Source organism: Nyctereutes procyonoides, unplaced genomic scaffold, assembly GCF_905146905.1.
Source record: "Nyctereutes procyonoides isolate TBG_1078 unplaced genomic scaffold, NYPRO_anot_genome, whole genome shotgun sequence".
NCBI classification, from domain to species: Eukaryota; Metazoa; Chordata; class Mammalia; order Carnivora; family Canidae; genus Nyctereutes; species Nyctereutes procyonoides.
Genome location: NW_026575042.1, coordinates 14,231,670 through 14,248,091, shown reverse-complemented (window position 1 = coordinate 14,248,091; position 16,422 = coordinate 14,231,670). Strand labels below are relative to the sequence as shown.

The 16,422-nt window shown below is 44.4% G+C and overlaps 1 protein-coding gene across 1 annotated transcript in view; it reads left to right on the top strand.

The window, feature by feature from the left end:
• Positions 1–12,361, top strand: part of TGFBR2 (transforming growth factor beta receptor 2) — a 90,232-nt gene extending 77,871 nt beyond the window's left edge. Inside the window, exons 6-7 of the mRNA XM_055321518.1 lie at positions 6,518–6,645; positions 9,645–12,361. Coding sequence (XP_055177493.1) covers positions 6,518–6,645; positions 9,645–9,824 — 308 coding nt within the window. The 3' untranslated portion in view covers positions 9,825–12,361. The remainder of the gene's footprint in view (positions 1–6,517; positions 6,646–9,644) is intronic.
• The last annotated feature ends 4,061 nt before the right edge of the window (positions 12,362–16,422 follow it).

The following is a 16,422-nucleotide window of genomic DNA, read 5'->3' as shown; positions in this document are numbered from 1 at the left end:
AGTTAGGAAGGAGAAGGTAGCCAGGAAGTGGTGTGTTATTGAGCAGGGCACCACTGTGGACAGCTGGAGCCCAGTCCTGCCGGGAACCCTGGATGCAGAATCCAGCACACACCACTTAACTTGCAAGGAAGCTGGATGTCTGCCTTCCAGCCCCCATCCGTATTGAGTCAAAGGTTGCTCCTGAGGCTGTTTGGAGGGGGAACCCAAGCTGCCCAGCCTGTTCCACATGGAGTTGGGCCAGTGGGCCTGGAAAGTTGTGCAGCCAGCTGTCTTCCAGGAGGATACTGAGTAATGGTGCAGGAAGCCCTCTCATCCCTTAACTTGCTTGCTCTGCAGTTCTTCATAGAAGGGAGACCTGAGCCTGGGCCTTGTTGGATCAAATGCTCAAAGAGGAACTCTAGAAAACTAGAAAATCATGCATTAACTCCACTCCCAACCCTTCCCTGATCTAGTGCTCGCAACTTCAGTGGTGACAGGCTCATTTTCCCCACATCCACCACCACCGGTCTCACTTGTTTCACTAAACCCCAAATGGACGAATGTTTGGGTTGAATGTCAGTAAATAATAGTAGGTAAGGAGAGGGCTGCTCTTCGTAATCAGTGACTTTTTGCATAACTTGTTCAGAAATTACAAACTATCCCCATTTGAGAGGCTCCATAAGGTTCCCTTTCTCAGAGTCATGCGGTGCAGAGGGGCCAGCCAAGGCAGGGAGGAACACATTCGTCACATTTGTGACAGGCATGTTCCCACCTGGGGCTGCCCCAGCTGGGCTTGTTCTGGTTGGGGGGAGAAAGAGCTCCCTGAGATGCTTGGTAGAGAGGACAAAGCATGCAGGCTTCCTAAAAAGGCAAAGCCATTTTCAGAGTAACGGTAATATAGTATGCAATTCTGAGTGTTTTTCCTGGAATCCAGCGCACTCTCTGGCCTCTCTTTTCTCAACTGTGAAATGAAGTGTTGGATCATGTCTTTGAAGACTCTTCTTCAACATTCTCTGTCTGACTCATCTGAAATGCTTAAAGTATGTTTAATAACTCGTATTCACTTCCTCTGTCAAGATGCAACTTCTGTGCCTTGCCAAACATTTGCAGCAGTGCTACTCCAAGTGTGGTCTGTGGACGGTGCTGGTCCTCAGATGGGTTGTCCCTTATTTGTGCTATGATGAGGACAGAGTGGGTATTCGGTGACTTTAATAGCGATTTGTTGTTGCCCACAACACCCAAGTAGCGTTCATTTCTCTTGTGATTTGTTTCTGCGGTGTTTTACTCAGGCCTCAGTCCCCAGTGATGGGGGAGGGGGGATGGCAAAGCACCTCATCTTTTATAAAAATATATATATGATTTAGAAGTGCTCCTTGTAAACAATAAAGGGGAAATTTAAATCACCTCTCACCCAGCATTCGATCTAAGCCACTTTGGTGCAATTAATGATGAGGAGTGAGAGAAAGATTTGCTTTTGCCTATATCCATTTGTTTACTAATTTGGAGTTTTCATCACATGCATTTTTCTAAAATAAAAATAATTTAAGCACCAGCATGAAAAATAAATAGATAAGGATAAAAGATAAACAGATCGGGATAAAAGATATGTGATTCGAACTCAGCAGTTTTTCCAGAGTGGATGAAGTGTCTCGGCCTCCAGATGCCGGAAACCACGAGAGACAGTTGGAGCTAACACTAGCCTCTGGTTTGGCCGGTCACGCCCGCTGCTCCATTTCCCAGGACCATCCAGGTGTCAGTACTTGACAATCTGTCCCAGGGAGGACCATTGGTACCCACCTGGCTGACAGAGGCCTCCTGCCCTCAACCACCTGCCCTGGAGTTAAGGCCTCCACCCTGGTGTCTGTGGCCTCCTCCTTCTGTTGAGGCAGAGCAGATGTGCTTCACATCCCGAGGGCCCCTGGGCAGACCTGAGGAGCAGTTAGCACAAGGCCTCCGGGAGGAAAAGGCCTCCAGCATAGTGTCTGGCAGCGGTTATCTTCTGCATCCTGATAGAGGCCTGAGAATGGCCTTGCCGTAACAGTCACAAGAGGAAAAAAAAAAAAGAAAGAAAGAAAGAAAGAAATACCCCAAATAAAGGAAGGCTGCCTGACAGTGGTTTTCATGACGGCCACAATCAGATATTAAAGCTGGTGGCTGGAGAAGTGTTTCCAAGCCTCGGTCATCTTTACATACGTTCTAGGGTATGACTAAAAAAATGGGTGGGAGTAGCATGTTTAAACTGAGGCAAAGAGCAAAGAAAGAGGAATCACGAAAATCTGCAATAAGACAAAAAGCCCACTTAGCTATTTTGGAAAATATTGTCTTATATAAATATGACATCTGCCAGGAGGTGAAGTAAAGGCCAGCTTAAAACGTGCATACTTTATTTTTTATTTTCATTTATTTTTATTTTTATTTTTATTTTTATTTTTATTTTTATTTTTATTTTTTTTTATTTATTTATTTATTTATTTATTTATTTATTTATTTATTTATTTATTTATTTTAGAGAGAAAGCACAAGCAAGGCAGGGGCAGAGGGAGAGAGGAAGAGAGAAAATCTTTAGCAACCACCACCCTCAGCACAGGATCTGGTGCAGGGCTCACTCTCACGACCCTGATATCATGACCTTAGCCGAAATCAGGAGTCAGACTCTTAATCAGCTAAGCCACCCAGGCATCCTTCTTTTTATTTTTATTTTTTTAAGCATTCATGCACTTTAAATCTCCATCACTTGAAAGACTACTTCAGTGTTAAGGGATTAGGGTGTGCCTGTTTGAGTCACATGATGGTTACCCAGACTTGTCTAATTTAGACTTTGAAGGAGATTCATAGATTCACACTCTCCCAGTTCAGCTTTCAGGCTATGCTTGATCTCCTTTCCCTGTAAAATCTCCCACAAGTCACAGACTGGTACCAGGCCTCATATCCCTCAGGGATACTAGAGAATCTCACATCTTCCCAAGGATTTAGGAAGCATAGGAAATAATCCAGTTACAATCCTCCTTGCTCTGGGAAAGGACCATTGCCTTTGTCTTCTTTTCTAAAGGAGCGTTCATTACTTTTTCTTTAAGCAGAAAACAAGTCCGGTGTCCTATGCCATCCTCTCTGACCTCTCCTCCATTCCCCATGAAAACCTGCTTTGGCCCCCACAGAATGTACAAAATTAGACACTGTGGTTTATGCGACTTTGAAGATTAGGACTAGAAATGAAATAAACTGACTGGGTTATGACCTCAACTACGGAGACTTTTTCTTTGTCGTGTAGGAATCTCAGCCATGAGATCGACACTTGGGATTGATGCTGATCTCACCATTTTCCTTCGCTGACCTTGGCCATTCCCTGCCCCTTTCTGAGACCCATGCTGTGAGAATTATTGATGCATTAGTACATTCATTTTTTTTAAGAAGATGTCCTCTCAAGGCTTCCTCGGGGTGGCTTTGTAACCGGGGTCAGATGGGGCAGTTTAACTTAGAGGTTGACCTCAAGAGAAAGCACTTCGTTGGCAGCTATCTTAGGCCAGCTTTACTAGAAGTAGTCTGACACAAAGATTTTTGTGCAATGGTTTATTGAGGATGGGTTTCAGGGGAAGGGACTAAGAGAAGCAGGATGGGGAAGAGCTCAGCAAACTTGTAGTTTCAAGAGAGGTCTAGCCTCAGCCTGATCTCATGGGAAACTGTAGAGAGTGAATTGCACCACAGTGATCTCCCTGCAGAGGCAAGAGGGTTAGACAATTAAAACTACCACTTTAATTTATCATTGGCTGCAGGCTTGCCTCTTGGGGGTGAGGTTTTCTGGAAACCTCCAGGCCAGGCAGCTCTCTCATCAGCCAAGGACAGTCCTCCAGGGAAGGGCAAAGGTATGAGCCCTCAGGACTCAACACCTGTGGCAGCTGGGTCTGGTGCTCCTGGCTTAGTAAAGAGATCCAGGCAGGGAGCCAGTGACACCAGTTATGGCAGCCAAAACAGTTGGAAATGGAAATGGGGTGGACTGGTAGATTAACTAAGGAACGTTTTATATCACATATAAATCCTGTCACATTATGTTGTATTTGAAGATACATACCTCAAGGCATGGTACCCAGAGAGCATCATATTGTTCGATTACATTGGAGTACAAGATAAGTCTGGAGGGGAACATGGAGGTCATCCAATTCAGCCCCTTCCTTTTATAGAAGAGAAGAGATAGGTTAGAGGAAACTGTACTGAGAACCAGCTCTGGTTACCAGTCCTCTGCTTTTGTCTGAATTCAACCCAACTCCTATCTATTGAATGCCTCCAGTGTGTGTGGCACGATCTTAAGCACTAGGCAGAGAATTGGAAGACTCTAGACTCAGCTTCTGCCTTGGACCTTAGGAATTTACAGTCTATAAAAGATCAGGGAATAGAAGAAAGAAATAGGAATATTACACTGATCAGAATCCAGATCTCACCCCTAGAACAGTAAGGATTAAGTGCTATGGCACCTGAGGGCAAAATGGATACACAGAAGGCTATTTTGTGCTTGTCTCCATGTGATGGGAGGCCTTAATCACAAATCTCCAAAAAAAAAAAAAAAAAAAAGATGATATCTTGGCTGCTCTTCTATTTGGGGGGTGGAGGTGGGGATATCACAGAAGATGAATATTCAAATAGGGTTCTGGGAAAGGGAAGAAAATAAATAAACAAGAATAGGCCAGCTTTTTTCAAAATGTACCTTGAAAGCTCCTTCAACTCTAGACCTGGAAGGGCAAATTATTGAAAGTTTTACTCATTAAACAAGATTCTTTTGTTAAAGGTCAAAGGTCTTACTTTCTGTGGAGAAGAATGTTAGATACAGCCCATCCTCCCTTCCCAGTGCAGACATGCAACGACATGTATGTTGATCCACCCACTTAAATTAGTGTGTTGTTTTAGTATTCACCTAGAGTTTAAGCATTGCCACTTTGGACAGGACCTAAGATTCATTCATTCATTCATTCATTCCTCAACAAAGAAGGTGTCGAGAACCTCTTGTATATTTGTGGCCCTGTCAGGGGTGCTAGGAATACAAGAATGACAAAAGGGAGTTGGAACCTGCCCTCAGATGCTCGCAGTCTTGTTAGATGACAAATAAACATGTGATTATATCAAAATATGATACAGGCTAAAATAGAGCTCTGCCCAGGACACCTAGCCAGGAATGCCTTGGGGGATATTCAAGGAAGTTTCTGTAAAGAGATTGACCTTAGTTGAAATCTGAACCCCTAGGGAAGAGGTATTTCACCCTCTCTTATCTCCTTTGTATCACTAAAGGAGAATTACCTTTCTAAATTTTGTTTGTTGGTGTGTTATTAATCTCTTTCCGTCATCCTAGTAAACAGCATTGCTCAACATTTGTGTCATCAGTGCTATGGCAAGGAGCCTTTATAGACATTGTTTTCCGTCTGATTTTTGTTTGTTTGTTTGTTTGTTTGTTTGTTTGTTAAGTAGTCTCCACACCCAATGTGGGGCTTGAACTCACAACCCTGAGTCACATGCTTTACTTACTGAGCTAGCCAGGTGCCCCAACATTTTTTATCTTCATTGACACTCAACATCAATGTTTTTCCTTCATGGAAAAATATACATAGTCTAAAATTCACCTTTTCAACCAATTTTAAGTATTGAATTCACTAGCATTAAGTACATTCACAGTGTTGCCTAACCATCACCATTACCTATTTCCAGAACCTTCTCATCCCCCGCAACTGAAACTCTATTGTACTCATTAAACAATAACTCTCCCTCTCTTCTCCCCCCAGTCCCTGGCAGCCACTGTTCTTTCTGTCTCTATGAATTAGACTATTTTAGGTACCTCATAAATGGTATCATTCAATATTTGCCTCTTGTGACTACCTTATTTCACTTAATATTCTTAAGGTTCATCCTTGTTGAACCATGTCAGAATTTCATTCCTTTCGAGGCTGGATATCCCATGAGGTTTTTCCACCACATATTAAACATGCTTGTGTAGTGGGGACCTTAAGAACTATCTCCCAAGAACCATCACCCCATTGAGAATGCTTGCATTAAAATGTAAGCTCAGAGGGCACCTGCATGGCTCAGGTGGTTGAGCATCTGAATCTTGATTTCAGCTCAGATGGTGATCTCAGGGTTGTGAGATGGAGCCCCAAGTGGGCTCTGAGCTCAGTGCAGAGTCAGCTTGTCCCTCTCCCTCTGCTCCTCCCCCTGCTCATGCACTGACACGCGCTCTCTCTCTCCAAAATAATTAACTAATTAATTAATTTTAAAAATAAATAAAATGTAAGCTCTGACCTTGTTGGTCTTGTTTTCACTGTCCCCAACTGTTAGCACAGTACCTAGCACATAGCGAACCCTCAACAGTTATCTGTTGCATATTTCTCAAGCTCTTTCCACAACCACTCCTTCCTTATTTTAATCCACTGTTCTTAAAAATTGCTCTCAGAGTAATCACAGGTATATCCTGATGCTCGGTGCTTCTAGCTCCTCAGCCAGTCCTCTCAAATTGTTCATATCCACTCTCAATGGCCTTGTGTTCCCCTGCTCTCTTTGACAGAAGTGAAAGATTATGAGCCCCCGTTTGGTTCCAAGGTGCGAGAGCATCCCTGTGTTGAGAGCATGAAGGACAATGTGCTGAGAGACCGAGGACGACCAGAAATTCCCAGCTCCTGGCTCAACCACCAGGTAAGGAGTGGCTGCTCTGAGGGGAGAAGATTTACCTGAAGTAGCTCCTAAGATGGGAGAGAATTTTAGGCTATTGGGCTTCAGCTTAAGGGCAGGTCTCTTTGTGTTCTAAGATCCTCTTACTTTTAGTTTAGTTTAGTTTTTTAAGATTTTATTTATTTATTCAGGAGAGACACAGAGGAAGAGGCAGAGACACAGGCAGAGGGAGAAGCCGGTTCCCTGCAGGGAGCCCAATGTGGGACTCGATCCCAGGACTCCGGGATCACGCCCTGAGCCAAAGGCAGGCGCTCAACCACTGAGCCACCCAGGCGTCCCTGTTACATTTTGTTTATTAAGAACATTTCAATAAAGCGGCATGGACCTATTGTTCTAAGTTCCAAGCAGGTAGACATAACCATTCAGAGAAGGCTCTCACGGGCACTTGTCCCACTGTGCTAGTCCGTTCGTTTCTGGGTGAAAATATATTGTTCACAGCCTCTGCCCCTCACCCCTAAGCCTTCACCTAGAGTTCTTGTGTTGTGTTGCCTTCTGGGTTCCAAATATGTTCTCCTGGGAATCTTCAGCTCTAGGAGGGAAGTACTTAGCAGAGTGAGAAGTAAGCAGAGTTTGGCAGCCAGCTGGCTTTTGGGGGTGATGGCCGCGTGCTCAGGGCCATGTGTGGGCCACGAATACAGTTTGCAAAGAGGAAGCCAGTTGGGGAATAAAAGAAAGCCAAGAGAAATAGGACAGTGCAAGTGAACAAATAGGAAATGTGTCTGTGGGGAACATCTTCGTGGCTGCAGTCTTTCCTTTCATGAGATGGTAGGCAAGGCCATCTGTGCAAGGGCAATAGTTCTGGACTTACAGGGTAAGGGAGAACTATCCAGATTCTTTGTCTGGGGGCCTTTTGACGAGGGCAATGGTCAGAGAAAAGAGAAGAGGCAGGTTGCGAGGCCGAGGGGGCCGTGGGATATACCCAGGAGAGAGTGTGAAGGAAGAATGTGAGAGAATAGTGTCCTCTCTCACCGACAGAACTGATCTTTCTACTGAGGAAAACATTTTATTGCCTCCTTTGAAAGAATTCCCTTATCCAGTGAGGGCTGGGGCTAAGTCATAGGTTTTCCTCGGGGCAAGGCAAATGGAGATAAGAAACAGAAACAACAAATCACGCACAATCAGGAAGACAGATGGAGCAGGAAGCAGGGTCTGTGCCAGTCCTGGCCTGGAGCCACTGCAGCAGACAGACCCTAATAAAGTCTGCGGAGACAGCGAGAACCAGGCCACGGTAGCCCAGGGCTTCCCCAGGGTTTCGGGCAAAGCCTCTTTGACTGAAAACACAAGACTGTTTGGTGTTACATCTGAAATCAGGAGGCACTGGTGTTATTTCTTGAAGACTCTGTTGCCTCCTCCGCTGTACAGTTCTTGTAATGAAGCCATTATTCATGATGATAAAATTCTGGAAAGAATTTGCATAATACATTTTTTTCTCTTAATGAGATTTGTTGCCCTATTGATTTCAAGTTAATGCTTAATATTTAATTTAATTTACTGCCTGTAATTACAGTGCCAAAATAAAATAAATGTTACTTGTGTACCAACAATACCACTACACTCTTAACAGGCCATCAATCAATACCGTCAATTAGGTGAATTATACAATTAATTCAACATCATGAATTCGCTCACAGGTCGGGAAAGAGGGAGAGGCGCCTAGGTGTGTTGGGAAAGTTACTGGTAGTAGATGTTGAACTGGAAAGTGCTGGGATATATCCATCCCACCTGGACCACTTGTGTGAAGGATCACCAATGACCATGCAAGCCTCTAACTGCCAGGAGCACACTCTGTTTCTGCCCGTCCATTTATTGCCCACTTTATTGCCAAAAAAAGCGCTTGAAATGATAAAAATATTTGCAGTGCAAAATAAAAATTACTGTGAGTGTAGACCCATGCCACCATACTGGGCAGCATTTCCTGGATGGGCCTTTTGAATGAGCCCTTTATGGGGTTGGACTAAACCCTCTGATGTCACCTGGAGTCTGGCACAGGTGACCTACCAGACAGCTGCTTCTAGAGTGCAGCCAGATGTTGCTGGGGGGCAGTGGGGTATAAGAAGCCATCCTCAGCAGCTGTTGGAAGCTGTCCACAGAACAGGTGACTTTACAAGTTGAAACCAGGCTAAAGCCTAGACTTCACTCTGATTGGGGTATTCAGTGCTGTTTAAATAGAAATGCATGTATAATTCCAACTATAAAGATACTCTAGAAAGGCAAAACCCCAGGGACGTTAAGATCTGGAGTCTCCAGGGGCTCAGGGAGGAAAGAAGAAGGGGTGGAGGGGCACAGATGATTTGGGGGGATAGGAAACTTATTCCATGGGATACTATAATGGTGCATACATGTCACGGTATGTTTGTCAGAGCCCCTACCATGTACCCCGATATGAACTGTGGACTTTGGTTGGTAGTGATGTATCAGTATTGGTGCATTGATTGGAAAAAATACAACACACTGAAGCAAGATGTCGATGGTGGGGGAGGAGGTATGTGGCAATCCTCTGGGCCTTCCACTCAGTTTTGCTATGAACATAAAACCACTCTAAACAATAAAGCCAAAAAGTGCCCCCCCCCAAAAAAAAAACAACAAAGAAATGGTGACAGAGCATTAGGGGCCACTTCATGGGAATTTTCTGGTATTGGGGTTGCTACTGTACCCCTGAGGCCTACTGTACCCAAGAGGCCTACTGGGGAGTCCTTGTGATCTCTCCATTTCACAGCCTGTTGTGATCAAATGGTGCAGGGGAGCAAATGGGCACAGAAGGCTTCCGGGACAGTGCACTCCCCCTTTGTTCCACAGACAGGCGGCTGGCCCCATCTTGTGGGCGCTCAGTCAGGACGTGGGAATGCACGGGCTCTTTGGCACCAGGCCTGTGCTGCAGAGGCAAGGTCAGTGGGCCACCCCGCCCTCCGAGGAGCCCCGCAGACCAGCAGCTCAGGGTGCCTGTGCCTTCTCTCCCACTGCAGGGCATCCAGATGGTGTGCGAGACGCTGACCGAGTGCTGGGACCATGACCCAGAGGCCCGGCTCACGGCCCAGTGCGTGGCGGAGCGCTTCAGCGAACTGGAGCACCTGGACAGGCTCTCAGGGAGGAGCTGCTCTGAGGAGAAGATTCCCGAAGATGGCTCGCTGAACACTACCAAATAGCTCTTCCGGGGCAGGATGGCCTAAGTCTAAACAGGCTGCCCCTGTCACCAAAGAACAGAGGCAGCAGGAGGCTGCCCCTGAACCTGAACCAATGCTTCCTGGAAGCCCAGGGGGGTCACTCCCCTCCCTGTAAGCTGTGGGCATTGAGCAGAACCCCTGGCAGCAGGGAGTGGGTGACATGAAGCATTCTATGCCTTTGACATTGTCATAGGATAAGCTGTGTTAGCACTTCCTCAGGAAATGAGAATGATTTTTACATTAGCCAATAACATTTGCACTTTATTAATGCCTGTATATAAATACGGAATAGCTCTGTTTTATATATATCTATATATGTCTATATCTATATATATATACAGCCATACTCTGGAAAGAGACAAGGAAAATAAAATCAAATATCCCAGGATATTGGTTTGTTTGGAGAGCTCCGGAGCCAGGCGCAGAAGGAAGGGATCCGTGACAGCATTAGCACTTGACAATCACACGTGCGCTGGTTTCCTGACTACATGAAGTGGGGGCTCCATGTCTCAGAGCCTGCTGTGGCCACGCTGCACTTGCTTTTGCAAGATAATAATTCCCCGCGGGGGGGGGGGTGCTTTTCTGGCCATGGAGCCAATTATAGTCGCACTGTTTGGGGACCAGATCCTGGGAGTCCCCAGGTGCCACTGTGTCTCCTGGACTTTTCACTTGAGCTTCAAGCCCACATCTGGTTTGTGAGCCACCTTCCTCAACCAGCTCAGATGCCTTGTCCCATTTCTAAGAGCTTAAAAGTTCTTTGAGCTCCATTTTTTACCTTTGCAGGCTCTACAGGCATGAAAAGCAGGACAAATTTCCCCACTGACAAAATTGACACATATTCTACTAAGGAGAGATCATTCTTTCTTTTTCTTTAATTCCCACCCCCTGCCCCCATATCTATGCTACTATACTCTCGGCCAGTGTCCCTATCCTTTAAAGGGAACAAATGTCCCGTCCAGGGTTCAGTGTGTTTGATTTTTTGTGAGGCTTGGCTTGAGCCTGTAGCTTTCTATGCGAACACCAGTGGGTTCCATCTTTCTGGGCTCCTGAATGCTCAAGTATATCTTGGGCTAGTCAGTAGGATTTGAGCTGTGCAGCACTGCCATGATCAGAACTGTTTCCTCAGGCACTCTGAACATGTGTTTTGCTTGGCCAGCATGGCATTTAACAAAATTGAGCCACTTTTTAAATATTTGGAGGTTTTGAAAAAAAAAAAAATCTGGATCCCGCAAATGAGGATAGATAGCAGATGGTTTCCACTTTTTCCCAGTCCGCATTATTCACAAAACAAAGGTGTGGACACACTTATAAAGCTGCTTTAACTTCTCAACGTAAATATTTGAGTTTTCCACTGCCCACCCCACCCCAGTCTGGGAATTAAACCTGCCCTTAACCAAGGCACCTCAGAAGAAATGTGCCTTCCATCAGTCACTCCCTGGCACTATACTATGAATTTGATTCCCTCCCTCTTCTTGGTCTGGTGTTAAGATTTGAAGTTGGTCTTTTCTTGGACTGAAGGGGACCCCCTCTAAGGGGTCCCAGGTAAGCCAAATCCATTTTGTCTATATATTAAGAGCTTTCGCCCCTGCATTAGGGGAGAGGAGCTCTTACCTAGAAGCTTTTACCACGGTAATCAGCCTCTCCACCATGCCAGCCTTCCCGCCCTTTGCAGGATTTGCTAGCCAGGACTTGAATGTGGGACATCACGAGAGTCCCATTTGCAGTAAAGATGTCTGTGACCACGTGAGCAAGAACAAAGAATGAGCTTTAATACTCCATAGAAACTTGTTAATCCACGAACAAATGTTAAATGCTGCAAATAATCTCTTTTTAAAAAATGTTTTTGAACCTACCTATTTTCAGCCAAATAGGAATATTGGAGAGGGCTGGCAGGGAGTAGATGAGTTCCATTTGGATTTTTGGAAGATCTCATCTCATTGAGGTTTTAGCAGATGTGCTGCGATTTGGGATTAGGTGAACCTCATAGGCACCCTGCTCCTGGGGTTGGGCTGAGAGAATTTGGGACAGTTTGCCTGCAGTACCATGGAAGCGCCCAGAAATTCCATGTACCTTAGGATTTGTCGGTGCTGTCCCAATAGCTGTTGCTCATCGACCTCTAGTGGTGAATTTCTAGAATGCTGGTCCATTAATGGGATTTTCCAAGATCCAAAAGAGCTTTATCACGTCTGGGTGGTCATCAGCATAAACTGGAATGTAGTATCAGATGATACTGTGGCTTGTTTTATTATTTTTTTTCTTTGTCAAGAAGAAGACCAAGGAATAACATTCTGTAGTTCCTAAAAATACTGATTCTTTTGATTTACTACTATACATAAAGGGAAAATTTTATTCTTTTATGGAACAATTCAGCAGTACTCATGTATTAAAATAGGAATGTGAATGCTATATACTCTTCTTATATCAAATGTCTCAAGCACCTATTTTAATTCTATGCATTGTTTGTCTTTTATATAAATAAAATGTTTATTAGATGGAATAAAGCAAAAATACTCAGGTCAGCTTCCTGCCTCCTGATTCTGTTCATCATAAGTAAGCCATTTAACCTGACTTGGTTATTCTGTGGTTTATGCAGGAAAAGGCACAAGACACATTCTCTCCAAATTTCCAGTAGCCATCGTCTCCTTCAACTGACAGTCTCGAGTCCTTTTCTTTAAAAAAAAAGCAATCGCAAAAGTTCCATAATATGAGATGTACCAGATGCCACTGGTGGCCTGGGCATGAAGTCTCTAGGTCTCCCAGCCACCACCTTGCCTGTTCCAGGAACTACCTCCAACCACATGACTGCTTGCTTCTTCCAGGTTTTGGCACAGCCAACTCTGCTGCTAAGAGCTCTCTTCTGTTTCTTATATTTTCCTCTTCCCTCACATTGCAAGCTGTTGACTATCTATTTGACCTCTGTCATGTGTCATGCTTCTTCCCTCTTCCTTCCTACTTAGCCACAGCAACCTACTTGGGGATTTTAATCAGGGTTCTCTGCATCATCAGATGAATGTGCCTTAGGCATTCGGTTCCAGGTCATGGCTTAAAGAGCTTCTGGTAACTATATGACTACTGCCCAAATTTTGTGTTACCTGTTTTGGAATCTGAGAGATTCTATGGCTTCTTCTAAGTTACCAACTGAGTTCTAAATAGTTAAGATTCTAAATATTTAATGTGATAATGCCTTTCTATATCTCAGCACTGCTGATGTTCTGCATTGTATAATTCTTTGTTTGGGGAGTGGGCCCATCCTGTGAATTGCAGGCAGCATTCCTGGCACCCACCCCACAGCTGTGACAGCCAAAAATGTGGCCAAACATTGCCAGATGTCCCCTAGGGGACAAAATCACTCTCAGCTGAGAATCATTGAACTGGATAATGTGGTCCCATACTACTGTGAGCATGAGTTACAGTGCTATCTTAACTAGCAGCTCGGCAATTTTAGTGGGAACCTCTTCCTCCATTTACCAGCTATGTGACCTGGATAAATTACTTAACCTCTCCATGTCTCAGTTTAAATATGGTAAGCTAGGCCTCATCCTATACAAGATACCATTGTGATAGGAATACATGCAAAGGTTTTTGGAATTGTGTCTTGAACTTGGAAAGCCTGCAAACCATATAGGCCAACATTAAGTTGGTTTAGTATGCCAACGGCTGCTTTCACAAAGAGGTAGATTTTGAAGTAGGCCCTAGAAAGCATTAACAACCTAGAAGAGATCTGGGCACATGCTACAGATCTGTAGAACAGAAAGGTTTCTGTCCTGTGTATTATAATCTGAGGAGAACTCTCATTCACTAAGTACCTGCTGTGTCATCAAATTTAAACCCACTACCTCCCTGAGGTAGATATTATGCCAATTTTAATATAAGAAGTCATGCTGAGAGAACTCAAGAAGCCTAAGGTTTCCCAGAAGTAGAATCTGGGTACCAGGCCAAGTTGTCCTAGAATTTAGGACAATTTGGAATAATAATTTGGAATAATGCTTGGTTCTTTTTTCCACCTTGAATTGTTTCCTGAGGAAACTGGCCTGCCCAGTGGAATGAGAGGTCACACTGTGATGGCATGTTCTACTCCATTGACAGTGTGATCATTGTTCTCATCTCCCCACCATGGATCTGTTTGCTCAGCGCAGGCAGGGAAGGTGCTTCTTCATCTCTATTGTCCACTTGCTCTCCACTCATATGATCAATGGTGTCTAAAGCCTTAAGAACGATTGAAGATGAATGAATCTGTGTGGATAGTGTTGTCTAACGTGTGAAACGTACACAGGTCCTTCAGATGACTTCAGATTGTGCCAACCCTTAAATACATGGTTTTAGTGGGTCTGATTTTATTTTAACATGCAATGAAAAAAATTAAATAAACACCTTAAGCCTGGGGTTTCACAAATATTACTCTGTATTAAGCACTAATATGGACTGAGTATTCAGAAGCACCAAATACTGTTCTCCTTTTTGCCTTCTTTATCTGCTGTAATCTTCACCACAAACCTGCAAGGTAGCCTTACCTCCATGTTTGCAATGAGTTTGTTGAGGCAGAGTGAGCTATTACTAAGAGTCCCATGGTTAGCCATCTTTAGGCTGGGATTTGAATGGAAGCAATGAGATTCCAAAGCCCACACTAGACACAAGATAAAGCTGGTGTAAAAGGCCATGGGGGAGCCTCTGGCATGCTCCAGAGTCTGATTCGCTAGCTTCGAATATGGAAGAGGAAAATGCAGTTTGCACTGAAGGGGAGGGAGTTGCCCATAAGGGAGCCCAGGGAGAGAAAGTCATTCCTCAAAGGCACACGGACTCTGGGCTCCAGCCCAAAAGCTTCAGCCAAAACAGGAGCCAAGGTCTTCTGACCCCCTTTTCAGGCTCCGTTTTGCTGGGGTTATTTCAGTGCTGGCTGCTGCAAGGTCAGGAGCATTCCCAGTTGGCAGTGCCCTCAGCAAGGATGCGGTCTCTTGCACCACTCACCAGCTTTTGAATGCAGGCGCGCTCAGTGTGCCCAGGAGGTTCTGTTTAGGGGCGGCAGTTTTTGTGGTAAGCTCTCTTTGCGCTGACATGCTAATGGTGCAGTCCTGAGGGAAGTCCCTTCCTGAGGTGACAGACAGGAAACTTTTCATTTCAACTACTATGTCCGTCCTTGTCCTTGTCCACAAAAGTCGCCGCAATTGGCATCTGCTCATTCTGTTCATTTTCTTCCTGACATAGGCCTTCTAATCGTCACTTATCACATTTCCAATTACTTTTTTTTTTTACTTGAATAATTATCGCTCCAGACTATGGGTTTGGGGCCACAGTTTTCAGGCATTTTGCAAACTGTGCTGATAAGGACAAGATTGTGAACTTTCCCACATGACATGGCCTGCCAATCAGCCTCACGCAGCGTAATTTCATTCTAGTACCTCTCCTGATCTTTGCTGCATTTAAAAATAACTTGCTAATAGTCTTCCCATTCTAATTAAGCTGAAATTGCACACACTGCAAAATGCTTGCTCTCTTTCACTCTAGTAATGTGCGTTCATGCACAAGTGGTCCTTAAAAATCACTTCTGTATGCAGCTACATGGTAAACGACAGAATAAACCCACAATGGCAAACGACAGGAAAACTGTGGCCCACATGCCTTCAGGTCATCAAAAAAGATAAAATGCCTTTGAATTTTGTTTCGTCTGAATATTCATAACAAAATCATTAAAATCGGGACCTCTAGAGCCAGAACCCCTTGGTTCAAATCCCAGCTCTGCCACCAACTAGCTATGTGACTTTGTGCAAGCCTGTTAACCATTTTGTTCCTCTGTCTTCTAAATGTGTACAATGGGAGAAGCGATAGGACCTACGTGGGAGAGTAGTATGAACTGCTATAAGAATAGAGTTCCTATTTTAAGAGCGGTTAGCAGAGAGATTGGTGCACATAAGCACTAGTTGTTAGGATGATAATGATCATTTTTTCCATTCTACTCTAAGATGAAGCTACTGTAATATTTTACAGACATACTGTTCCCCAAATTTGAGGGCAAAATGGACTCTTGAGGAAAATGAACCATATTTCACTGTAACTGTGAGCAGAACACCCCATACCCTTGAAGGGAGTATTCTACTCAACGTGCCTGGCATGGCTGTGGTGGTAAATGCAGGACTCTGGGGGACCAGCAATCTTGGGGTTTAGTATAGCTTCACCATCTACCACCCCATTCTTCCATGACTTTGGTTTCTTGCTCTAGTGCCTCACCTGAGACCCCTCCCTATCCTGACGACATTAGAAAGTTGGAGAAAAATCAAATGACCTACTAAGTAAAAGTACATGGGAAAAGTATTTGTAGTGTTGATGCAAGATAGGATGTATTACCATTTTTGGACATGGATATATACACTGAAGCTTTGCTGGGACATCAGATTCTCACTCATGTATATCATTATATATGTGTATGGTAATCATCCTAGCAACCCTATGAGGTAGGGATGATTTTCCCCCTTTTGCAGTTAAGGAAATTGAGAGAAGTATCTCATGTAAGTTTACAGTTTGTACCCAGTCTCTCTCGGAACAAACTGTCCACATGTCCAAGCTGTTCTGTCCATATTTTTTTCTC